This window comes from Schistocerca serialis, chromosome 11, assembly GCF_023864345.2.
Source record: "Schistocerca serialis cubense isolate TAMUIC-IGC-003099 chromosome 11, iqSchSeri2.2, whole genome shotgun sequence".
NCBI lineage: Eukaryota > Metazoa > Arthropoda > Insecta > Orthoptera > Acrididae > Schistocerca > Schistocerca serialis.
This window is the reverse complement of record NC_064648.1, coordinates 53300743-53326488: the sequence shown is the minus strand read 5'-3', so window position 1 is coordinate 53326488 and position 25746 is coordinate 53300743. Positions and strand designations below refer to the sequence as shown.

The 25746-nt window shown below is 49.9% G+C and overlaps 1 protein-coding gene across 6 annotated transcripts in view; it reads right to left on the bottom strand.

Moving 5' to 3' along the window:
* LOC126427299 (putative zinc finger protein 66) overlaps positions 1 to 25746 on the bottom strand; it is a 138579-nt gene that overhangs the window by 100206 nt on the left and 12627 nt on the right. For 5 of the 6 annotated variants that reach the window (XM_050089601.1, XM_050089600.1, XM_050089605.1 and 2 more), the window contains exon 3: positions 23993 to 24055. The exons of the other annotated variant lie outside the window; for it this stretch is intronic. In XM_050089601.1, the coding sequence (XP_049945558.1) occupies positions 23993 to 24055 (63 nt within the window). The remainder of the gene's footprint in view (positions 1 to 23992; positions 24056 to 25746) is intronic. 6 annotated transcript variants of the gene reach the window in all.

Genomic DNA, 25746 nt, shown 5'->3' with positions numbered 1-25746 from the left:
ACAGGCGGAATCGAGTCCTTGGGTCCCTGTGCCAAATCCAGACGGACGGACGGCCGGGACAAACCCCAGGGAGGCGTAGGTGTACGGACCCGGAAGGGAGGCAGAAGAGGGAATGACCCCAGTTCTGACAGCAGGGACTGGATACGGACAGCTACGGAAAGCCCAGACCTAGGTCGCCGTTTGGGCAGATGGAGGACCATGGCAGGGAAAAGCAGGCGACGATTGGGATGGCCTGGCGAGCAATGCACATGGACAGCATAGTCGGCGAGCTGACGATGGCGGCAAATCCACAGCGGGGGAACCTCGGCCTCCACCAGTAGACTATCCACGGGGCTGGTGCGAAAAGTGCCAGTTGCAAGCCGAACCCCACAGTGGTGTATGGGGTCTAACAACTTCAACACTGAGGGTGACGCAGACCCATAGGCCAGGCTCCCATAATCAAGCTGGGACTGCACAAGGGCTCTGTACAATCGCAGCAGCGTGCAGCGATCTGCACCCCAAGACGTGTGGCTAAGGCAGCGGAGGGCGTTGAGGTGCCGCCAGCATTTTTGCTTCAGCTGAGTAACATGAGGAACCCATGTGAGCCGGGCATCAAACACGAGTCCCAAGAAGCGGCAAGTGTCCACCACTTCGAGTAGGTGGCCATCGAGGTAAAGTTCAGGATGAGGGTGGACCGTCCGACGCCTGCAGAAGTGCATAACTCGAGTCTTGGAAGCCACCCTGGGATGGAGCGAGGAGACTGCGCGACTCAAGGACCCAACACAAACGCCGCCCCAGCATATGTTCGAGCAATTTGCACAAAACGTTGGTGAGGGTAATGGGACGATAGCTGTCCACTGCCAGTGGGTCCGCACCGGGCTTCAAGATGGGGACAATAAGACCCTCTCGCCATTGCGACGGGAACACGCCCTCGCTCCAAATGCGGTTAAAGATGGTGAGGATGTGTCTCTGGCAGTCCCTGGAGAGCAACGAGATGCTGACGTTGGGCAAAGGCCGTACGAATAGCAGATTCCAGCCGCACCAAATTGTCCGTGGCAGACCGGCCCCGACGGAAGCCACCCTGGGATGGAGCGAGGAGACTGCGCGACTCAAGGACCCAACACAAACGCCGCCCCAGCATACGTTCGAGCAATTTGCACAAAACGTTGGTGAGGGTAATGGGACGATAGCTGTCCACTGCCAGTGGGTCCGCACCGGGCTTCAAGATGGGGACAATAAGACCCTCTCGCCATTGCGACGGGAACACGCCCTCGCTCCAAATGCGGTTAAAGATGGTGAGGATGTGTCTCTGGCAGTCCCTGGAGAGATGCTTCAGCATCTGTGCGTGGATGCAGTCCGGTCCTGGTGCAGTATCAGGGCAATCGGCGAGGGCAGCGAGAAATTCCCTCTCGCTGAAAGGAACATTGTATTTTTCAGGACAACGCGTGCGGAACGATAACGGCGTCTGCTCGGCTCGCTCCTTGAGAGAGCGAAAGGCGGGGGGATAAGTTGCAGTTGCAGAGCTCTTAGCAAAGTGCGCAGCAAGTTGTTCAGCAATGGCGGCAGCGTCCGTGCAGACAGCGCCGTCCAAGGAGATCCCAGGGACACCCATAGGGGTCTGGTATCCATAAATCCGCCAGATCCGGGACCACACGAGCGAGGGGGAGACATGGGAGCCCAAGGATGAGACATACCTCTCCCAGCACTCCTCCTTACGCCGTGCAATTAGACGACGGGCCAAGGCACGGAGCCTCTTAAAGTAGATGAGGGTCTCTAGAGACGGGTGCCGCCTATGACGCTGGAGAGCCCGCCGACGGTCGCGAATAGACTCAGCAATCTCCGGCGACCACCAGGGTACAGCCTTCCTCCGCGGGAGGCCAGAAGAGCGGGGGATGGCAGCCTCGGCCGCCGAAATAATTGACGTGGTTAAGACGCGGACCACCTCGTTAATGTCACCCTGTGGGGGAGACTCAATGGTTGCAGCGGAAGTAAAAACCGCCCAGTCAGCCCTATGGAGAGCCCAGCGGGGCAGGCGCCCAGAAGAACGACACTGGGGTAGTGACAAATAGATGGGAAAATGGTCACTACCGCACAGGTCAGGATGCACCCTCCAGTGGAGGGATGGGACAAGTCCGGGGCTGCAAAGAGAGAGATCGATGGCCGAGAACGAGCCATGGGCCACACTGAAATGCGTGGGAGCACCGGTGTTCAAGAGGCTAAGGTCGAGCTGAGCCAACAAATGATCCACGGCCCGGCTGCGGTCATCAGAGACAGTCCCACCCCATAGAGGGTTGTGGGCATTGAAATCACCCAGAAGCAGCAATGGTGTCGGGAGTTGAGCCAGCAGCGCAGCCAAGACATGTCGGGGGAGCTCCCCATCCGGAGGAATGTAAACAGAGCAAACAGTAATAGCCGGCGAGAGCTTAACCCTGGCAGCAACTGCCTCTAAAGGCGTTTGAAGGGGTACTGGCGAGCTACAGACACAGTGGTGAACAAAGAGGCAAACCCCACCTGACGCTCGTTGACAGGCAGCACGGTTCTTATAGTATCCCCGATAACCGTGAAGGGCGGGGGTCCACAGTGCAGGAAACCAAGTTTCCTGCAGAGCAATGCAGAGAACATGGGAAACACTCAGAAGCATCCAGAGCTCAGGCAGGTGGCGGAAATAACCGCCGCAGTTCCATTGGAGAATGGAAGCAGGAAGGGACTGGGAGGGCATGAATGCGACTAAGAGGCAGACAGCGCTTCAGAGCCAACTGCCGCCACTGGGGGAGAGTCAGCTGAGTCCATAGGAGAGGCCCCCAAGGGTTCCGTGAGGGCGAGATCCGCGGCAGAGGCGAGGATCTCCACCTCATCCCCGGAGCCAGGACTATGTAGAGCAGGCGGTGCTGAAACCGCCGGAACGTCCTTCTTCTTGGACACATGCCATTCCTTCTTCTCACGTCGGCCCTTAGGATGAGAGGGCTGGGAGAGCTTCTCTGAAGGAGCGTCGGAGGTGGACGACGACGCAGAAGCCCTACGACCAGCAGGTGGCGGAACCTTCAGCCACTGGCTGACATCTGGCTGAGAAGGAGAAGGGAGAGGAAGGGAGAGCCCCGAGGGACCCCTTCCGCGAGAGAGGAACCGGCGGAGGCAACGCCGGCGGAGAAGGAGAGGAAGGGATCGAGCCTCCCGGTCGTGGAGCAGATGTCACTCCCGAAGTAAGCGTGGGGGGAGCAACAGAAGAGGGTTTGCCCCCAACTGCTAAGGGGGCAACAGAGGAAGGCTCGCCATCAGACACGAGGGGGGCAGACAGAGATACACAGCCCCGAGGGCCCACTGAAGGCGGCACAGATGAGGCGACAACCGTCGCTCGCGTGGGCGACGGTCGCTCGCGTGGGCGACGATAACGTGGCTGCAGCATAAGATGTTCGAATGGAAGCAGGATACAACCTTTCATATTTCAGTTTTGCCTCTCGATAAGTAAGCCGGTCCAGGGTCTTAAATTCCATGATCTTCCACTCCTTATGAAGAACGGGGCAATCCGGCGAGCATGGAGAGTGGTGCTCCCCACAGTTGACACATACAGGCGGAGGCGCACATGGAGAATCGGGATGAGAGGGGCGTCCGCAATCTCGACATGTAGCGCTGGATGGGCAACGGGAGGACATATGCCTAAACTTCCAGCACTGGAAGCACCGCATCGGGGGAGGGACGTATGGCTTCACGTCGCAAGGGTAAACCATCACCTTGACCTTCTCGGGCAAGACATCAACCTTGAAGGCCAAGATAAAGGCACAGGTGGCCACCCTGTTAGTCTTGGGTCCTCTATGTACACGACGGACAAAATGTACACCATGTCGTTCCAAGTCGGCTCTCAGCTCGTCATCGGATTGTAACAAGAGGTCACGATGGTAAATAATCCCCTGGACCATATTTCAGCTACTGTGGGGAGTGACGGTAACAGGGACGTCACCCAGCTTATCACACAAGAGCAACGCTCGTGACTGGGCTGGGGAGGACGTCTTGAGGAGGATGGACCCATTCCTCATTTTAGACAACCCCGCCACTTCCCCAAACTTATCCTCCAGGTGTTCCACAAAAAACAGAGGCTTCGTCGTAAGAAAGAAGTCACCATCAGTCCTGCTGCAGACAAGGTATTGCGGTACGTAAGGCTCCCGCTTGGAACTAGATCAGCATCCCTCCCATGGCGCAGCCAACGAGGGGAACGACTGAGGGTCATAGTGTGCAGCATCAAAGTCTACTCTACCACGCTTAGCCGTGCGACCACCAGCTTGGTGTGATTTATTGTGCTTCATTGCGCCACATCCGCCCAGATGCCACCTACTCCGAACGAGGGCTCTCCCCAAGGGTGCCACCCAGCCAAAGCAACAGGTACCTGGCCAATATCCCGTTGCCCGGAGTCCCCGTGCCCCAGACAAGATGGGCACATACTCCTTGGCATGCATGGGGAGGAAACAGCTCTGGCATCTGTAGTGCGATCCCTGCGTGGTCAGGGGGCTACCACCAAGAGGGTACATGACGACCCCACCACAACGGACTGGCTACCGTGCTGGATTTTAGGTGTTGAAAGGGTCCACAGTTGTCGTAGGCGCTAAGAAGAAGAGTGCGCACAAGGCGAGAAGGAGACAACCCAGAAGATGTTGGGCGTAGTCCCCCCCCCCCCCACACGACAATAGGTAACATGCAAGATGGTGGAGCATGATGGACCAATAGAAAAACACCACATAAGGTGACCTTCCCCAAATGGCACGTACTAACAATGGAAATTTGGAAAAAAACGGAGGTCAAACCCAAGAGGGGACCATCACAGAAGGCCGAAACGTTTGAGACTCCTTTTAGTCGCCTCTTACGGCAGGCAGGAATACCGCAGGCCTATTCTTACCCCCGAACCCACAGGGGGATAGGGTAGGGGGGAGAGGGTGGGCAGAGAGAGGGTGGGGGGGAGATAGGGTGGGTGGGTGGGGGGAGGTAGGGTGGGGGGGGAGGTAGGGTGGGGGGGGGGAGATAGGGTGGGGGGGAGAGAGGGGGTGGGGGGAGAGAGGGTGGGGGGAGAGAGGGTGGGGGGAGAGAGGGTGGGGGGGAGATGGGGTGGGGGGAGATAGGGTTGGGGGGAGAGGGTGGGGGGAGAGGGTGGGGGTGGGGTGGGGGGAGAGAGGGTGGGGGGGAGAGAGGGTGGGGGGAGAGGGTGGGGGGGGAGAGAGGGTGGGGGGGAGAGAGGGTGGGGGGGAGAGAGGGTGGGGGGAGATAGGGTGGGGGGAGATAGGGTGGGGGGAGATAGGGTGGGGGGGGAGATAGGGTGGGGGGAGATAGGGTGGGGGGGAGATAGGGTGGGGGGGAGATAGGGTGGGGGGGAGATAGGGTGGGGGGAGATAGGGTGGGGGGGGAGATAGGGTGGGGGGAGATAGGGTGGGGGGGGAGATAGGGTGGGGGGTCAGGATAGGGTGGGGGGTCAGGATAGGGTGGGGGGTCAGGATAGGGTGGGGGGTCAGGATAGGGTGGGGGGAGAGAGGGTGGGGGGAGAGAGGGTGGGGGGAGAGAGGGTGGGGGGAGAGAGGGTGGGGGGAGAGAGGGTGGGGGGAGAGAGGGTGGGGGGAGAGAGGGTGGGGGGAGAGAGGGTGGGGGGAGAGAGGGTGGGGGGGAGAGGGTGGGGGGAGGGTGGGGGGAGAGGGTGGGGGGAGAGGGTGGGGGGAGAGGGTGGGGGGAGAGGGTGGGGGGAGAGAGGGTGTGGGGAGAGAGGGTGGGGGGAGAGAGGGTGGGGGGAGAGAGGGTGGGGGGAGAGAGGGTGGGGGGAGAGAGGGTGGGGGGAGAGAGGGTGGGGGGAGAGAGGGTGGGGGGGAGAGGGTGGGGGGAGAGGGTGGGGGGAGAGGGTGGGGGGGAGAGGGTGGGGGGGAGAGGGTGGGGGTGAGAGGGTGGGGGTGAGAGGGTGGGGGTGAGAGGGTGGGGGAGAGGGTGGGGGGAGAGGGTGGGGGGAGAGGGTGGGGGGAGAGGGTGGGGGGAGAGGGTGGGGGGATTTTTTTGTGTGGGGTTTAAGGGCGCTCAAGTACTGAGGTCATTAGCGCCCAGTCAGTGTTTCCTTGAAGTGATGACCAAGTGTCCCACCACAAGGACACAAGCCTCTTACAAACAACCCCACTAACGTCAGATGACGGGACACAATGGGAGGCTGGCCGAGGCAGGAGGTTGCAGCCTTGGCTGCAGCATCAGCAGCCTCATTCCCAGGCACTCCTAAATGGCACATAGAATCTAGTAAAACTCAAGGGGGGGGGGACACCAGAAAGTTCTTACAAAGATGCAGATAAAATAAGTGAAAGAGTTAGATGTCTCTGGACAAGCCAGTCAAAGTAATGAAACGAAGAACACGAGCAGCTGCTAGAGCGTCATCTGCTAAAATATCCTGTAAAGTAGATGACAGAGACAGGACAACACGAGATTGACTAAAAGGGGGACACGACAATAAAACATGGCGCACTGTTAATGCATGACCACAAGGCAACTGCGGGGCTGGGTCACCGGAGAGCAGGTAGCGGTGGCTAAACCGGCAATGCCCAATCCGCAACCTGGTCAGAAGGACCTCTTCTCGCCGAGATGGTCTGGAGGAGGTTGACCCTCTTCTCGCCGAGATGGTCGGGAGGAGGTTGTCCAAGGAGTTGGGAACGGTTTTACCACCCGGAGCTTGTTATTTCCACAGCTTCTAGCCATATCATCATGTATTTCCAGTGCCTGCTCTTTAGGGAACAATGCAAATTTATGTCATGTGTACTGGGGGAAAATCATAAGGAATTACACAGCAGGATATTGGTTCAAATGGCTCTGAGCACTATGGGACTCAACTGCTGAGGTCATTAGTCCCCTAGAACTTAGAACTAATTAAAACTTACTAACCTAAGGACATCACAAACATCCATGCCCAAGGCAGGATTCGAACCTGCGACCGTAGTGGTTTTGCTGTTACAGACTGCAGCGCCTTTAACCGCACGGCCACTTCACACAGCAGGATATCAGTAATGATGTAAATACTACAGTGAATAGTGACTGGGAACTCTAGAATATATACCCATCACATTTCATAGTTCCACATGTTACAGCACTGTGACACTGACATGTAACAAGATTAACAATTACTTCCAAGAGGAAGTCTTCCTTGCTCCGTTGACACCAAATATGTACTTAAGGCATTCATTACATAGAATCACAATAAAAAATTAATGCAAGGGTAATGGTTCATAAAGATATTCTTGTTACAAGTGCTGTTAAAATGCTATTGGTAATACCCTATAAATAACATATCTAACCAGAGTTTCTTACTACACTTCCTGGACATTAGAGTGCTTGTGTGAAAACTTACATTATGTTCAGATCCGGCAGCATGGTGTTTCAGTTCGGGATCTTGCTTTACCCAAACACTATGGTCATCAGCCCTTAATGGGTCTTCAAGAAACTGAAAAACGAAGAGAGGGCATCTGTGTCTTGTTCCTACATGACACTGTCATACAGAGGGGAGAGGGAAAAGAGAGGTGGGAGGGAAGAGGGGGGAAGGGGGCTGGGCGGGAAGAGAGACAGGGGAGAAGAGGGGAGGGAGGGTAGAGAGAGGGGGTGTGAGAGGGAGACGGGCTGGTCGGTTGGGGTGGGGATACGGGGTGGTCGGTTGGGGTGGGGGAGACCGGGTGGTCGGTTCAGGTGGGGGAGACCGGATGGTCGGTTGGGGCGGGGGAGACAGGGTTGTGGGTTTGTGCGGGACGGGGTGGGTGGGGGGGAGAGAGGTTGGGGGGAGGTAGGGTGGGCGGAGGTAGGGTGGGGGGAGGTAGGGTGGGGGAGGTAGGGTGGGGGGGGAGATTGGGTGGGGGGGAGACAGGGTGGGGGGGAGACAGGGTGGGGGGGTGACAGGGTGGGGGGGAGACAGGGTGGGGGGAGACAGGGTGGGGGGGAGATAGGGTGGGGAAGGGAGATAGGGTGGGGAAGGGAGATAGGGTGGGGAAGGGAGATAGGGTGGGGAAGGGAGATAGGGTGGGGAATGGAGATAGGGTGGGGAAGGGAGATAGGGTGGGGAAGGGAGATAGGGTGGGGGGGAGATAGGGTGGGGGGGGAGATAGGGTGGGGGGGAGATAGGGTGGGGGGGAGATAGGGTGGGGGGAGATAGGGTGGGGGGAGATAGGGTGGGGGGGAGATAGGGTGGGGGGGAGATAGGGTGGGGGGGAGATAGGGTGGGGGGGAGATAGGGTGGGGGGGAGATAGGGTGGGGGGGAGATAGGGTGGGGGGGAGATAGGGTGGGGGTGAGATAGGGTGGGGGGAGATAGGGTGGGGGGGAGATAGGGTGGGGGGAGATAGGGTGGGGGGAGATAGGGTGGGGGGGAGATAGGGTGGGGGGGAGATAGGGTGGGGGGGAGATAGGGTGGGGGGGAGATAGGGTGGGGGGGAGATAGGGTGGGGGGAGATAGGGTGGGGGGAGAGAGGGTGGGGTGAGGGAGGGTGGGGTGAGGGAGGGTGGGGTGAGGGAGGGTGGGGTGAGGGAGGGTGGGGTGAGAGGGTGGGGTGAGAGGGTGGGGGGAGAGGGTGGGGGGAGAGGGCGGGCGGAGATGGCGGGGGGGGAGAGAGGGGGGAGAGAGGGTGGGGGGATTTTTTTTGTGTGGGGTTTAAGGGCGCTCAAGTACTGAGGTCATTAGCGCCCAGTCAGTGTTTCCTTGAAGTGATGACCAAGTGTCCCACCACAAGGACACAAGCCTCTTACAAACAACCCCACTAACGTCAGATGACGAGACACAATGGGAGGCTGGCCGAGGCAGGAGGACTGCAGCCTTGGCTGCAGCATCAGCAGCCTCATTCCCAGGCACTCCTAAATGGCACATAGAATCTAGTAAAACTCAAGGGGGGGGGACACCAAAAAGTTCTTACAAAGATGCAGATAAAATAAGTGAAAGAGTTAGATGTCTCTGGACAAGCTAGTCAAAGTAATGAAACGAAGAACATGAGCAGCTGCTAGAGCGTCAACTGCTAAAATATCCTGTAAAGTAGATGACAGAGACAGGACAACACGAGATTGACTAAAACGGGGACACGACAATAAAACATGGCGCACTGTTAATGCATGACCACAAGGCAACTGCGGGGCTGGGTCACCGGAGAGCAGGTAGCGGTGGCTAAACCGGCAATGCCCAATCCGCAACCTGGTCAGAAGGACCTCTTCTCGCCGAGATGGTCGGGAGGAGGTTGTCCCTCTTCTCGCCGAGATGGTCGGGAGGAGGTTGTCCAAGCAGTTGGGAACGGTTTTACCGCCCGGAGCTTGTTTCCTTGAAGTGATGACCAAGTGTCCCACCACAAGGACACAAGCCTCTTACAAACAACCCCACTAACGTCAGATGACGGGACACAATGGGAGGCTGGCCGAGGCAGGAGGATTGCAGCCTTGGCTGCAGCATTAGCAGCCTCATTCCCAGGCACTCCTACATGGCCGGGAACCCACAGAAAGCCGACAGGAGAGCCATCCTCAGCAAAGGAATGGAGGGACTGCTGGATCCGTTGCACCAAGGGATGGACCGGATATGGAGCTCCAAGGCTCTGAAGAGCACTGAGTGAATCAGAGCAGACTACATACGACGAATGGCGGTGGCGGCAGGCATACTGAACGGCCTGATGGAGAGCAAAGAGCTCGGCCGTAAGGCTGGAACACTGGTCGAGGAGCCGGTATTTAAAGGTGACGGTCCCGACGACAAAGGCACAGCCGACACCATCGTCAGTTTTGGAGCCATCAGTGTAAATAAAGGTGTGACTGGCCCAAGGTGGTGTCGGGCTCTCACCCTCTCTGAAGGTGATAGGGAGGGCGAAATCCAACTGTCCAAGCAGGTGACGAAAGCGGACTCCTGGGGGCAGCAGGGCAGACACATACAACCCATACTGACGGTCGAGAGAATCGGCGAAGAAGGACTGATAAGAGGGGTGGTCGGGCATTGACAACAGCCGGCAGGTATACCGACAAAGCAGTACGTCACGCCGGTAGGTCAATGGTAATTCGGCAGCTTCAGCATAAAGACTCTCGACGGGACTAGTGTAGAAGGCTCTGGTCGCTAGACGTAACCCCCTTTGGTGGATGGAGTTGAGACGGCGTAAGAGGGATGGCCGAGCAGACGAGTAGAGTAGGCTCCCATAATCCAGCTTTGATCGGAGTATGGACCGATACAAGCGAAGCAGGACAGTGCAATCCGCTCCCCAAGATGAACCACTAAGAACTCGGAGGACATTAAGGGAACGTGTACAGTGGGCAGCCAAATAAGAGACGTGCTGAGACCAACAAAGTTCCCTGTCCAGTGTGAGCCCTAGAAACTTAGTTGTTTCCACGAATGGGAGGACAACGGGACCGAGATGTAAGGATGGCGGAAGGAACGCTTTATATCGCCAAAAGTTGATACAAACCGTCTTCTCTTCAGAGAACCGGAAGCCATTTGCCACACTCCATGAGTATAGGCTGTCTAGACAACGCTGAAGGCAGCGCTCCAGGAGGCATGTTCTCTGGGCACTGCAGTAGATCGTGAAGTCATCGACAAAAAGAGAACCTGAGCCATTAGGCGGAATGCAATCCATAATTGGATTGATCGCTATGGCAAAAAGGGCTACACTCAAGACGGAGCCCTGAGCTCGGGAGGAAGACGTCGGACAAGACGGAACCCACATGTACCCTAAACTTTCGATCTGTTAAAAAGGAATCAATAAAAAGGGGCAGGCGACCGCGTAGACCCCACCTGTGCATAGTGCGGAGGATACCTCCACTACAACAGGTATCATAAGCCTTCTCCAAATCGAAGAACATAGCTACCGTTTGGCGCTTTCGCAAAAAGTTGTGCATGATGCATGTCGACAAGGTCACAAGGTGGTCAACAGTGGAGCGGCGGAGACGAAAGCCACATTGAACATTGGTAAGTAGCTGTCGAGATTCAAGAATCCAAACTAACCAAGTGTTAACCATGCGCTACATCACCTTACAGACACAGCTTCTAAGAGAAATGGGGCGGTAACTAGAAGGAAGGTGTCTATCCTTCCCGGGTTTGGATATAGGAACAAGACGGCGTCACGCCAACGCATGGGGACTTGACCTTTGGTCCAGACGCGATTGTAGGTACGAAGAAGGAAGCTTTTGCCTGCTGGAGAAAGGTGTGCCAGCATCTGAACGTGAATGGCATCTGGCCCCGGAGCAGAGGACCGGGACAGTGCAAGTGCACGTTCGAGTTCCCATATAGTAAAGGGGGCATTATAATTTTCCAGATTCAGCGAGTGGAAGGAAGGTCGCTGAGCCTCTTCTGCCTCTTTCCTGGGAAGGAAGGCAGGGTGGCAATGGGCGGAGCTTGAAACCTCCGTGAAAAAGCGGCCGAAGGCATTGGAGACATCCACAGGATCAACAAGGACCTCATTAACTGAAGTCAGGCCAGGTACCGAGGAGTGGGCCTTAATGCCCTACAGCCGGCGCAGGCCACCCTAGACGACAGAAGAGGGAGTAAAACTGTTAAAGGAGCTGGTGAAAGAGGCCCAACAAGCTTTTTTGCTGTCTTTGATGACTCTATGGCATTGCGCTAGGAGTCGTTTGTATCCAACACAATTCGCCAACGTAGGATGGCGGCGAAAGGTGCGTAAAGCACGTCGTCGAGCACGGATTGCGTCTCTACAAGCCTCCTTCCACCAGGGGACGGAAACACGACGTGAAGAAGAGGTAGTACGAGGAATGGAATGTTCGGCAGCATTGATGATAACAGCCGTGAGGTATTCGACCTGACTGTCACAACTGAGAAAATCGTGGTCCCGAAAGGTCGCCAGGGAGGAGTAAAGTCCCCAGTCAGCTTTCGGTATGTCCCAGCTCGAAGGACGTGGGGATGGGGTGTGGTGCAGGAGACGAACGACACAGGGGAAGTGGTCGCTTGAATAGGTGTCAGAAAGGACATACTGTGGTGTCACCGCCAGACACCACACTTGCTAGGTGGAAGCTTTAAATCGGCCGCGGTCCATTAGTACATGTCGGACCCATGTGTCGCCACTGTGTGATCGCAGACCAAGCGCCACCACAAGGCAGGTCTCGAGATACGGACTAGCACTCGCCCCAGTTGTACGGACGACTTTTCTAGCGACTACACGGACGAAGCCTCGCTAATTTGCAGAGCAGATAGTTAGAGTAGCCTTCAGCTAAGTCAATGGCTACGACCTAGCAAGGCGCCATTAGTAACATTGCATGTATCTAAAGAGTCTCACTTGTATCGCCACAATCTCCAGATGTACCGAAAGGATGGATTAAAGTTAAGTATTCCAGAAGCTATGTACTTTTCTTTATAGCATTCATTACGAATCCTGTTTCAGACCTCACGCCATCCTGCTTTAGCTTAGCGCGTGCCTTTCGGTTTCCTCTCATTGTGTCTAGGCTGTCTTGTCTAGACACAACACATACCACTCGAACCGACGGGCAAGAGTGGTAGAACAGATCGAGAGGTCCAAGTGGGAGTAGGTATGAGTAAAGTCCGAGAGGAAAGTCGGGGCGCCAGTATTGAGGCAGACAAGATTGAGATGGTTGAAGACATCCGCCAAGAGGGAGCCTCTCTGACAGTATGCAGGAGAGCCCCAAAGGGGATGATGGGCATTGAAGTCGCCAAAAAATAAAAACGGCGGAGGAAGCTGAACAATCAGGTGCATTATGTCAGCCCGACTAACTGCGGATGACGATGGAGTGTAGACGGTACAAACAGAAAAAGTACAGGCAGAAAGAGTAATACGGACAGCTATTGCTTGGAGTGGGGTGGTCAATGGGATGGGATGGTAATAGACATCGTCCCGAACGAGCAACATGACCCCGTGGGTAAAAGCAATACGGTCAGTTGGGCGCAACTTGGTTTCCTGGAGACCAAGGACGAGCGGACAGTGCAGGCGGAGGAGCAGTTGTAATTCCTCCCGATTAGATCGAATACCTCTGATGTTCCAATGTAACAAAGCCATCGCTAGTCAGAAAAAAGGGGGAACAAAACGGGTGAAGAGCTTGTCACCTCGACGGCCGCGGAGGGCCAGGTTTCAAGGGAACAACACTACAACCAGCGGGAGGCGGATCCTGTTCAATCAAGTCGTCGCCAGCTGCGGCCGCTTTCCCAGGTTGCGTACGAGGGGCAGCATCATTCGCCGACGAGAGGCCAGCTGAGCGCCTGGCAGCAGAGCGTCCCGGCGAAACTGAGGATGGCCGGGAGCAGCGACTCGCGGATGGAGCGTCCGACGAAACGCGCCGGGGTGGAGAGGGGGATAAAGACTTCTTCTTGGAGGCCTTCTTAGAAGTCCGATGAGGCACGGGGATGGTGGGCGGGACCCGAAGAAGGTCCTCACGTGCGGGGTCCGTTTTGGAACCCCGGACCTCAGAAGCTGGCGTCCGGATCGTTTCCCCGATGGATGCCCGAGAAGAGGATCGCTTCTCAGGTGGCGGAGGGGGAGGAGGATTTGGAAGGGAGGGATTTGGGAGGCGGAGGCATAGCCTTGGATGGGGTGAGGAGGTGGAGGGGGGACAGGATAAGGGTGAGGATACTGTGGAAGGAGTGGACACGACTGAGGCAAACGAAGTTGTTAACATCACGGGATGGAGGCGGTCATACTTCTTCCTGGCCTCAGAATAATAGAGACGATCCAAAGTTTTTAATTCTTGAATCTTCTTCTCCATCTGATATGCGGGGCAGTCTAATGATCTAGGCGAGTGGATGCCAGGACAATTGACGCACCGAGGTGGTGGGGTGCATGTATGTTCCTCCCGAAGAGGATGTCCACAATCGCCACAAAGGGGCTCAGCCTCACTCCGTGACGACGTGTGCCCAAAGCGTGAACACCGAAAGCAGCGCATAGGAGGCGGGACCTAAGGTCGCACGTCACCTTTACCTTCTCCGGGAGAACGGCCCCCTCGAAGGCGAGGATAAAGGCCCCGGTGTCGATGCGACGGTCTTTGGGGCCGCGCTGGACTCGCCAGACGAAATGCACGCCTGGGCGCTCCAGGTTGGCCCGGAGCTCCTCATCAGATTGCAGCAGGAGGTCCCGATGAAAAATAACCCCCTGCGTCCTATTCAGTGCCAGATGCGGGACAATGGACACTGGGATGTCCCCTAGTCGGTCGCACACCTGGAGCGCCACCGAATGTGTGGCGGAGGTGGTCTTTATAAGAACGGACCCCGAACGCATTTTACTGAGAGCCTCGATTTCCCTGAAGATGTCCTCGATGTGCTGGACAAAGAACATGGGCTTGGAAGTGGTCCGAGAACAGACTAAATAGTGCGGGAAGTACTTCCCCCCAAGCCGGCGGGCCTGTCCTTCCTCCCAGGGAGTGGCCAAGGGGGAAAGGGCAGGAGAACCAGAACCAGAGACAGTACCTTCCTTTTTAAAAGACTCGGCCGCAGATCGGCCTGATACATGTTGACGTTTCATCTACGAAACGTCCGCCCCGATACCACCCACTCCGACCAGGGGCTCTCCCCAAGGGCGCCACCCAGCCTCAGCAAGGGCCACCTGGCAGGATGACCATTGCTGGGAGTCCTGATGCCCCAAGAAGACAGGCATCAACTCCTTGGCCGACATGGGGAGGGTGCAGCTTAGGTATCGGCAGTACGATCCCTGTGTTGTCAGGGGGCCACAACCTAGAGGGTACATGACGACCCCACCACAACGGGCTGGCTACCGTGCTGGATTTCGGGTGCCATGGAAAGTCCATCATGATTGTAGGTGCAGAAGGGGACACACTATGGGTGTAACTTGTGCAACCCATCAGGCGTTTAGGCCCAATTTGAGGAATAGTGGGTGTGGTTACAACGCCGTAGGGGGGAGAGAGGGTGGGGGGAGGGGGTGGGCGGAGAAAGGGGGAGAGAGGGTGGCGGGAGAGGGTGGGGGGAGATAGGGTGGGTGGAGAGAAGGTGGGGGGAGAGAAGGTTGGGGGGAGAGAAGGTTGGGGGGAGAGAAGGTGGAGGGGAGAGAAGGTGGAGGGGAGAGAAGGTGGGGGGGAGGTGAGGGGGAGAGAAGGTGGGGGGAAAAGGTGGGGGGAGAAGGTGGGGGGGGAGAAGGTGGGGGGGAGAGAAGGTGGGGGGGAGAGAAGGTGGGGGGGAGAGAAGGTGGGGGGGAGAGAAGGTGGGGGGAGAGAAGGTGGGGGGAGAGAAGGTGGGGGGAGAGAAGGTGGGGGGAGAGAAGGTGGGGGGAGAGAAGGTGGGGGGAGAGAAGGTGGGGGGAGAGAAGGTGGGGGAGAGAAGGTTAGAGGGGGGGGAAGTTTCTTATCAATCTATTTTCACTAAGTGACATGCGCATAACATATCCAGTCAGTAAAATCTTACAAGACTGTATCTTGGACGTTGGGCAATGGCTAAAGCAAAATTATATTCGACATTCAGCATAATGCGATCATAATAATGATGCTATGACATATTGGAAAGTAACTTTTTATTCCAACACTGGATCATGTTACAACTGGCATGAGAGACCATTTTGCTGAAGAAAATATTTATGATTTTAAATTCAACATCCTTTTTCCATCACAACTACTGGAACATGATGGTATTGATCTGGGGCATAAACTAAACCAGTGCTTAACTGAACTACTGTATTTTGAAGACGACTCACACTTTGTGATTAAAAAGAGACTAATGGGACAGACTCTTCAATACAAACAACGATCATAAATGCCCTTAATGATTGTGATTTTGTTATGCAAGATTTGTTTCTCTGTCCTAGATCTGACTATCCTACTTTGCACACGCTGTACCAAAAATTTGTCTATTGCTACAGTAGAAAGAAGTTTTTCAACACTGCGGTGTACAAAGACATGGCTGAGGTCAAGAATGAAGGAGGATCGACTTAATGGCTTAGCTCTGTTGGACACTCACTCTGACATTGCTTGTCCTGCTGACAATGTAATTAACCAATTTGTCAGGAAGAATAGGTGCACAGAATTCATCATTTAAGGTACAGAACCACAATTCTAACTTTTTTATATCAAAAGATGGCATTGTCTTGTATATGTGTATAATCAGTTTAAATAAAACTTTCTTACTCTTTCCATATGACTTGATTAGCTTTTATTACAGTAGAAGTAAAGGTAGCTCAAGATATTTTTAGTGAGCCCTCCTTGAGGTTTTTCTGTATCAGCCACTGTCTCATATGAGATATGGTGTAAAGTTCTATTGGCCAGCTGTGAACTGTGGTTCATGTGCAACAACAAAATCTGTTGGTTGGGCTCAGAGGACATTCTAGGCTCACTTTTTGGCTGTTGGCTGAAGAGGCAATGAACATTTCTTAGTGAGGCAAGAGAACATCTTTTAATTTGTAGAGTCAAGCTGTGGATGAACTACTATCACCTAATTTTGAGCAGAGTTTAAGAATCAGATCAGACCTTTTATTAGTTTTTGATCTCTGGAAAATTGTAGGGTCCCTATGTAGCAGCAATGAGTAAGTTTCAGAGATGTAATCTCACATTTACAAAACTGTAATGCATAGATTTGTGCCGTCTATTACAGAGTTGTCTTTTGTTTGTTTTGAATAGCCAGCAACTGCTTGTCTCAGGGGCTCAAACTGCAGTATGTGACACCAGCAGAAAACAGTAGGGGATGCATAATTACCTACTGAAAGGTAAGCATATTTTATTCAAACCAGTAGAAAATACAAGGTATCAGTAGTCAATCACTTAATGCTCCCAGTATGCATTGTTGCCCCTTTCAGATGCAGTGATGAAGCTACACAATGAGTGAGTGCTGACCATAATGGCACAGTGAGAGGAGGAATATCACACCGGCTGAATGTTTGTTCCCATTGTTGTGGGTTGATCCCAGCAAGCAAAATTATACCATATTGTGACAACTGTTTTTACCAAGAAATGATCACAAATAGGGAATGCCGATATTACACATTCATGTCCACAACGCTGGCTAAATGAAACGAATGGACACCACATATGTAATTAAGGTGATGTCAGCCAATGATCCTTTCAGTGTAGATGCACACCACAGTAACTCTTACAGGAACCAGTGAGACACCATGTGTAAGGAAGATCATGAGAATGAGCACTGCATCAGTGGTGTGTAAGTTCAGAATTTGGGTCTGAGAGGAAGCATGCTAGAGTAGTCCATGCAGATGTGATGACCACTGTGTCCAGATGGCATAGTCGTCACTGCCAATGCCCAGTCCGCATAAGACTTGGGTTCAATTCCTGGTCCAGCACAAATTTTCAACCCTCCCCATTGATGTAAATTAATGCCCACAGACAACTAATGTCTCTACTTCCTTTGTCCCTGAGTCATTGTGGCTGCAGGATCAAAATACTGTCTGTCCCCTTGGACATGTCCAAAAGAACAGACAACACATGCATATTTGACTTGTTGAGATTAGATATGAACAAAAATTTATTTTGCAGTGATAGTGACTCCTTCCATTTATGTTTAACCAAAAATATGTAACTTTACCTCGGGCTAACTTTCATGATCTTGTTTAGTCAACAATTTCTGCTTCTTGAATGCAGCATTACTGAGCAGCCAAATTCTGCCTGAAATAACACCCATAGCACTCAAAATCAATTAGCATGTATGCATTAGGTTACCATTACTTGAAACAAAGGTGAAGCCCGTACATTATTTGACTGCTAACAACACTGTAATTTAATCAGGGTTGTTTCAGAATCAAGTTATATATGAAGGGCTTATTTCAATTGTGGTACAAGTCCATTTTTGTTCATCTTGAGATACAGAGTCCTAAAGTTAAATGAGTGCTGAAAAATCTGCAGTTGAGGTACCACAAATATTCAAGCATATGGCTTCTTGCTAGACATGAATCTTTCTTTCTCTTTGTTTGGATCATTAATTTCAAAAGCATTATAGGCAGAAAAGTGAAGGTAATGGACTTGTACCACTATTGAAATAAGCCCTTCATATGCAGCTCTCTCTCTCTCTCTCTCCCTCTCCCTCCCTCCCTCCCTCTCCCCGTCTCATTTTATGATTACATTCCTTCCATGCTTTTGTAGTCAAGAGGTGCAATCCCATATCTTAGTAACTTTAAAGTGTATTCGTGGTCTGTTGCACAGCTCTTAATTCTTTTAATTAAAATCTACACAGCGCAATAACGCATTAGCCTCCACTGGTGAAACATCAGAACAATGTTGTTGTTGTTGTGGTCTTCAGTCCTGAGACTGGACATGACTGAGACAGAACACGTCCTACCAACCGATCCCTTCTTCTGGTCAAGTTGTGCCACAAACTTCTCTTCTCCCCAATCCTATTCAATACTTCCTCATTAGTTATGTGATCTACCCATCTAATCTTCAGCATTCTTCTGTAGCACCAAATTTCGAACGCTTCTATTCTCTTCTTGTCCAAACTATTTATCGTCCATGTTTCACTTCCATACATGGCTACACTCCATACAAATACTTTCAGAAATGACAACCTGACACATAAATCAATACTGGATGTTAACAAATTTCTCTTCTTCAGAAACGTTTTCCTTGCAATCAGAACAATAGCAAGCTAAATATATTGCTTTCTCTGTGTGTTTTACTGTTAATTCTTGAATAGTAGTACTGGAATGGATATAATGTGTGCACACTGTGTGCAGATGGAGGAGCTGGCCTCAGTTCACCAACAGCTGAAGATGCTTTTTGCCACGTTCAGCAGCATGCAGGCTGCTGCCTATTGTAGTAGTGGGGGCCGAGAATCTGGCTCATCACATGGGATGCCTAAGGTGCCACCTATTTTGCCCACTGCTCTGCTGTCAACACACCTTGTGGTGTACCCAATGTGGCTGAGTTGTCCTCACCAAATGGTGACGAATGGGTCGTAACAGTTAGTGCTGTTTGAGGCAGAGAGTGAATGTGGAGGCTGCCTCACCCATTGGCCCTGCGAGTGGACTGGCAGGTGTTCATTCATCAGAGTCCAGACAGGCCCAAGTGGAGAGAAGTTTTCTAGTTAATCAGGACCTCCAGCATCAAATGCGTTATGGAGCTCCTTAGGGAAATAGCATCCAGGACTGGAAATGACTCCTATGTGTACTGAATATGTCTGCCATGGAGCCTCATCTGAGATGTGGAAAATGTCCCGCCTGTGGCTACGAAACACACAGGGTGTGGCTGTCTACAAGTTGTGGCTGATGTTGGTGCTTATGATACTCATCGTTTGGGTTCTGAGGCCGTCTTCAGTTTATATTGAGAGGTAGCACAAATGGCGAAGAGCGCCTGTGTCACACATAAGTGCATGTAGCACACACAGTTTGTATCAGAATTCCCAGAATTGATTCAAGTCCTTTGGTTTGGCGTGAGTGGAGGGTCTCAACCAAAGGCTTCATCGATTCTCTGACTGCCCAATCTGCAGACTGCTGGAAATGCATTATGAGGTGGAGAATTGTAGGAATACTTGATGGGTCAGTTGTGCACTACACAAAGCAAGCGTTTTTTAGGCTAGGCAGTTGTTTGAGATCCTCTGATGAATGCACGCTAGTCAGACTGCATACAAAGTGAAGACCATACTACCATCAACATGTTAACAGTAAATTCTTGATGTATTTCTAGTTCCTGAATGTAATGCCCTCCAAGAAAGTTGTCATGATCAAAATACTCTTGGACCAAAGCTGGCTGAAACCTTGAGCAGAAACCCTTGAAATATTTAGCAAGCCATGGAATGTACACTGAAGAGACAGATGACACACCTCTGGGATGGTAGCGTCAGAAGAGTGGAAGGGAGACGAAGGGCAAGAATGAATATGGATGAAATTTGCACAATAAATGAAAGCACATGCTATTGGTGGTAACCCCCAAACAGTAGTGAAAGTAGGATTCTCAGACTCAATAATATTCTTATATTGCCAACATATAACTATACTTAAAATACTTTTTGCCACAAATAAGTAGGCAGTTATGCAAACATTCATTTTCATTCCATAAGTTTTGTGGGTTAGCTATGACTATTGGACACCATCACAAGAAAAGGTACTTGTATAGTTTACAATGTGGTAATGGCAGGTACATTACACCTATCCATTTGTACCATTCAGTTCTAATGTATCTTACTGTTTTCATGTAATTTAAAGCATAAAGCAATGACTAACTGCATAGCAGAAGTGCTGAGTCATTGAAAGGCACATCAACTTTGCTAGCTTTCCCACAGATACTGCTTCAGACTATGGTCTCATTTTACAGGCTGACTACATTGTGGCAGCACTGTGGAGAAGCAGACTAAACAGTTTCACATGACCAGTAATTATGGGATCCATTTTCATTCTTGCAAATGAATTGATTTTTTCAAGGGCCATCATACAGGATCAGAAAGTCATCCAAGAAGATTTTTGCACCAACTAGGTATGTCTGTAGTTTTGCACGTATTTCCTGTGACTTTTCTTACAAACTGGAATGACCTTTGCCTGTTTCTATACATGTGCAAACCACTGTCCCATAAATGAACAATTCGGATGGCAGAGAGGTGTCAGTTCAGCACCGTTTTTTGTGTAACTGAATCTGCTAACTACACTTTATGGTCATGTGACCTCTGGTGTGTCCATCATCTACTATTGGAGTGCATTCCATATGGAATTATATGGATTATAAATCTGGACTTTACTGCTAAACGCTTCTGCCTTTTTCTAGTACTTGGTGGCTCAATAGGTAATTGTGACACTACATATCCAAAGGTCCTTGATCACTGAACGGCAGGTACTTTGTAACTAGTTGGGTAAATCAGGTCAGAGGTGGAAAGAGGGTAACAGCAAATGGTAGTCAGCAGGACTGTGTGTAATGGAGAACTCCAGTGTTCAAAACCTCCAGGCTGATGACAGCTTCACCTCTAGTTTAATTTTATGTTTACCTTTCTTTCATGTATTCTCTTCATGACACAAGCAGATGACTGATCCTTGGCTCTGTCAGATACGCCAGTTAACAACTTATTAGCCTTACAAACGGGCTTTCCAAACTTATAAAGCTTGAGAATGCATTTCACATGGAATCTGCAGCTTGCTTATCTTCTTTCTGGCTGCTGTGCATGTACGTTTGCATTAAAACTGTGCAAGCCACTAAACGGTGCATCGTGGATGGCATCTATTACCACAACAACAATAACTACTACTAGGCACTTCTATGGTGTTCTATATGTAGCGTCCCTTACAAATGAACCACAGTTTTCAAAATACAAAAAAAGTTGATCATTCCCCATCCTACTACCATCCTTATGTGCTTGTTCCACTTCATATCACTTTGCAATGTTATGGTTCAAATGGCTCTGAGCACTATGAGACTTAGCTTCTGAAGTCATCAGTCCCCTAGAACTTAGAACTACTTAAACCTAACTAACCTAAGGACATCACACACATCCATGCCCAAGGCAGGATTAGAACCTGCGACCGTAGCGGATGCACGGTTCCAGACTGTAGCACCTAGAACCACTCGGCCAATCCGGCCGGCCCCTGCAATGTTATACCTAAACATTTTATTGACCAGACTGTCAATCTGTAGAGTACTGATGTTGTATTCTAACATTATGGGATTGTTTTTCCTACTCATCTGCATTTACTTGAATATTTCTACACCTGCCATTCATCACACCAAATAAAAAGTTTGTCCAAGTCATTTTGTATCCTCGTAGTCACTCAGTGATGACCCTTCCCCACACACAATGCCATTAGCAAACAGAAACAGAATGCTGCTCATCAGATCATTTCATATATAGATATGGCACCATTCTCTGTGGCACTATTGATGATACTCTTGGCTCTGAGAAAACAGTGTTGAGATCAAAGTACTGGCCTCTGTTACTTGAGAAGTCTTTGCGCCATTCATATATCGGGGAACCTATTCCATATGCTCATACCTCTATTTAACGTATGCAGTGGTGCACTGTGCTTTCCGGAAATATAGGAATGTGGAATCTAGCCTGTTTCCCATCATCCATGGTTCACAGTATGTAATTTTACAGAGGACCAAGATGAGTATTGCACAAAATCAATGCTGATTTGTGGATAGAAACTTTTCTGTCTTAAAGAAATTAATTATATTTGAACTGAGGATATGTTCAGGAACTCTGGAGCAAATAAGCATTACGATATTGTTCTGTAATTTTGCAGGTACGTTCTTTCACCATTCTTATATACAGAAGCTACCTGAACTTCTTCTCAGCTGCCTGGGTCTTTGCACTAGGCGAGAGATTTGCAATAAATGCAAGCTAAGTATGAGGCCAATGCTGTTGAGTGCTCTCTGGACAAATGATTTGTGATTCTGTTTGGACATGGCAACTACTATGTTTTCAACTCTTCCAGTTGTTTCTCTACTCCAGGGATCCTATTACTATGTACCCAATACAGGAGTCTGTGTGACAGTGAAAGAACAATATGTTTGTATGATCCTCCTGCAGAAACTTGAAAACTCAATACAGAGAGGGGTTAGTGATTATCATCTGCTTTCCTCCAAGGCCACACCAGACTGGTCAGTGACTACCTGGATAGAAGTCTTTGACCAGAAATGCCTCATGTTCTCTGTAAAATCTGTTGCTCATGTATGATGGTGGTAGTTGTATGCTTCACGCATAGATCTTTTTACAGACAGAAGAATTTCCATTAGCACTTGCCTGTCACCACTGTGCATACTTTTTTGAACTGAGTGAACAACAGTCTGCTTCCTCAGTGTTTTCCGAATTCTGACATTAAATCACAGTGGGTCTTTTCTGTCTGTAATCCAGTTACTCACCACATACATATTCAGTGTGTGATTTACAGCCCATTTAGTGTTTGTCCATTTTCCTCTACGTAAATCATATTGGAAGTAAATGACATTCTCATTGTTTAAATGGGATGCTAACAACTACTTACCTGCTATTTCTAGCAAATCTATTCACCTAGCCTTCTTAAAGGATTCATTAACCTCGTTTACCATCCGGAATGAGATTTTTCACTCTGCAGCAGAGTGTGTGCTGATATAAAACTTCATGTTAAATTAAAACTGTGTGCCGGACCGAGACTCAAACTCAGGACCTTTGCCTTTCGTGGGCAAGTACTCTACCATCTGAGCTACCCAAATGTCACTCACGCCCCCTCCTCACAGCTTTACTTCTGCCAATACTTCGTCTCCTACCTTCCAACCTTTACAGAAGCTCTCCTGCGAACCTTGCAGAAGTAAAGCTACGAGGACGGGGTGTGAGTCGTGCTTGGGTAGCTCAGATGGTAGAGCACTTGCCCGTGAAAGGCAAAGGTCCTGAGTTCGAGTCTCAGTCCGGCACACAGTTTTAATCTGCCAGGAAGTTTCATTTACCATTGTTGCTGTGCTGGCATCATGATCACTAGCCCCTCTCTCTACTAATACCATCTGTAAGGACAAGCCTGTTTATAGTTGCAGTGTTTCAACTATTTCAATTTTGTGTGCGCTGTTAAACTAGCACCTTACGACAGCGTTCAGGAAACTGTTCAGAAGTACTTCACAAGACTGCCTGTCCATACCACTTGCAATGTATGCACAGACATCTTAGTCTCTACTCACAGGTTAGGATCACCTACTTTTTCTGCACTACTTTGAGTAGATTTTTCTTGAATGATTCTGTAACTGTCACAGCAGTATCACATTGTGAATAAAAACATCCAATGCTGGAGTTCACATACACGGAACCATTAAGGGAACTACTCATTAAAACCGGAAATCATAGCTTGAGTCTTGGAACTTGGTACCAATTTTCATATGACTTCATCAATGCTATCTCGTTTAATTTTTATTTGTGCTTATAACGTAAAGAAGCAATTCTACAAACTCACAAGCTAAACTACTTCACCTGCTCAAAGATAATGTTTAAATCCATATGGGTAAAGTGTAACAAAAATGGGTAAGGTGTAACAAAATATTCTATTTTACCGGTTTCCTCGTTTCCAACCTGGAGCATACTGTAATACTGTAACCCTTGTTATCTTTACCCTAAAGTAAAAACAGGACTGCTAAAGTGAATACACACACAATTGATTACCATCTCATTATTTTCACCACAGCTAAACAAGATTACTTCCATGTAGTCATATAAATTCTAAAATTACCTCTTTATTCACACCCTCTTCCAACTCTTCTTTTACATTCATGCTGCATGGATAATCTTGGCCCTGTGGCAAAAATAACAAACTGTAATAAGTACTTTTAAGCAGTCACAGTCCTCCCATATTATATAAAATGTATCACACAGATAAACCCCAACCATCACACTACTTTATAACTAAATAGTAGTTACTGTTAAGTGTTCTCTTTTGAGTTCAAAATTCTGAGTGAAGATTTCACTATGGTATACTTCAATGGGAGGCAGCAAAAAATTGTAAGACTGATTAATGACAACGCCTTTGAAAATTCATTATGATCTTTCATTTCAGCCTTCTCCCTATGCTATTGTTTTCAATCATATTTTCTAGCTTCATTATCTACATATGCATATAATGGTAGTGTAATGAAGTAAAATAACACAGCTACTACCTGAAACAATGACTCCAATGTTGTTCATAAAATCAATGTTGTTCATATCAAATTACAATACAGTTTACACCAACCGTGTGGGGGAGCAGAAACTGGACTGTCAAGTGCCACATCACTCATACTACTTTTATGATCAGAATAATAAAATGTCTAGAACAGTTACATCAAAACCTTGTTGCACTGAATGCTTATTTATGATAAAATTATTAAACGCACACACCCTACGTTGGCACACTACTTAATACTATTCTAACTTCATGAATTCCTTTTGGTGGGACAAGCACGTTTCTAACAGAACAAAAAGAGAGAGTAGGCTACAGGCTACACCAGTCCTATTCTGTGGATCTGAACTATGGGTTTTACTTGCTGATCTCAAAAGAAGACAAAGTTCTGGAAAGATTATTTATGGAACAGCACAAGCATATCAAGACTGAAAAACCCATAATGTCAAAGGAAGTGCTGGAATGAGAACAAATGAAACAGTGATAGCATACGAAGAAAATCATTAAACTGATATTGGGATCTGTTGAGGATGTTAGATAATTAGCAGCCAAAGAATAATTTTTTATTGGAAATCGTCTTACTGATAGAAACAAAGTAGACCACTTAACTTTCAGAAAGAGTATATCGACAAAATAATGAAGCAAAATGGTGTACGCAAAGAAGATGCCTTGAAGAGAGATGCTGGGCAAAAGATAGAAAGACATCTTATTAATTGATTTTTGTATTAATTGCCTACAATAATACTAATATACTAGTACAAATAATGATCATTATGATTTTATTATTATTACTATCTGAGGCATGGCGGGCTACCTCTTTGAATTCCCATCCTGCACTTGGTGATGTCACTTCTTTGGCTTGGAGCTCGGGGCGCCATGGGGCATGATAAGAGCCACGCAGGGTAAGTCGACAGTATTTGCCATTCAGCCACAATTGACAGAATGGAGTGACTAATAGCCCTTCAAAAGATCTGTCAAGTTAATAATTGCAGGCACAGGGGTTAATGAAAGACAGTACATTGGTGTGGTCTTGGCTATCTGTATTTGCTATTTGTTCTTCTCTGTGGAAGTCACATTATGCAACAAGCTTTCTCATCTGAAAAACTGCGCGATTTCAGTTGTGTTGCATGACTTAATACCTTGTGGCATTGCTTTGGAAGGGGTTAGGGCAGTGTCTAGCAACTAGACAAGCTTGTTATTGCTATTCAATTCCCCATGTTTAGCAGTGGATTCGATGATTTGGTAATCCTGAATACTGTTTTAAGCGTGACAATGTTTAGCCTTAGACCGAGTTTATGATGAGAATCATCTGACGAGTCCATTGATCT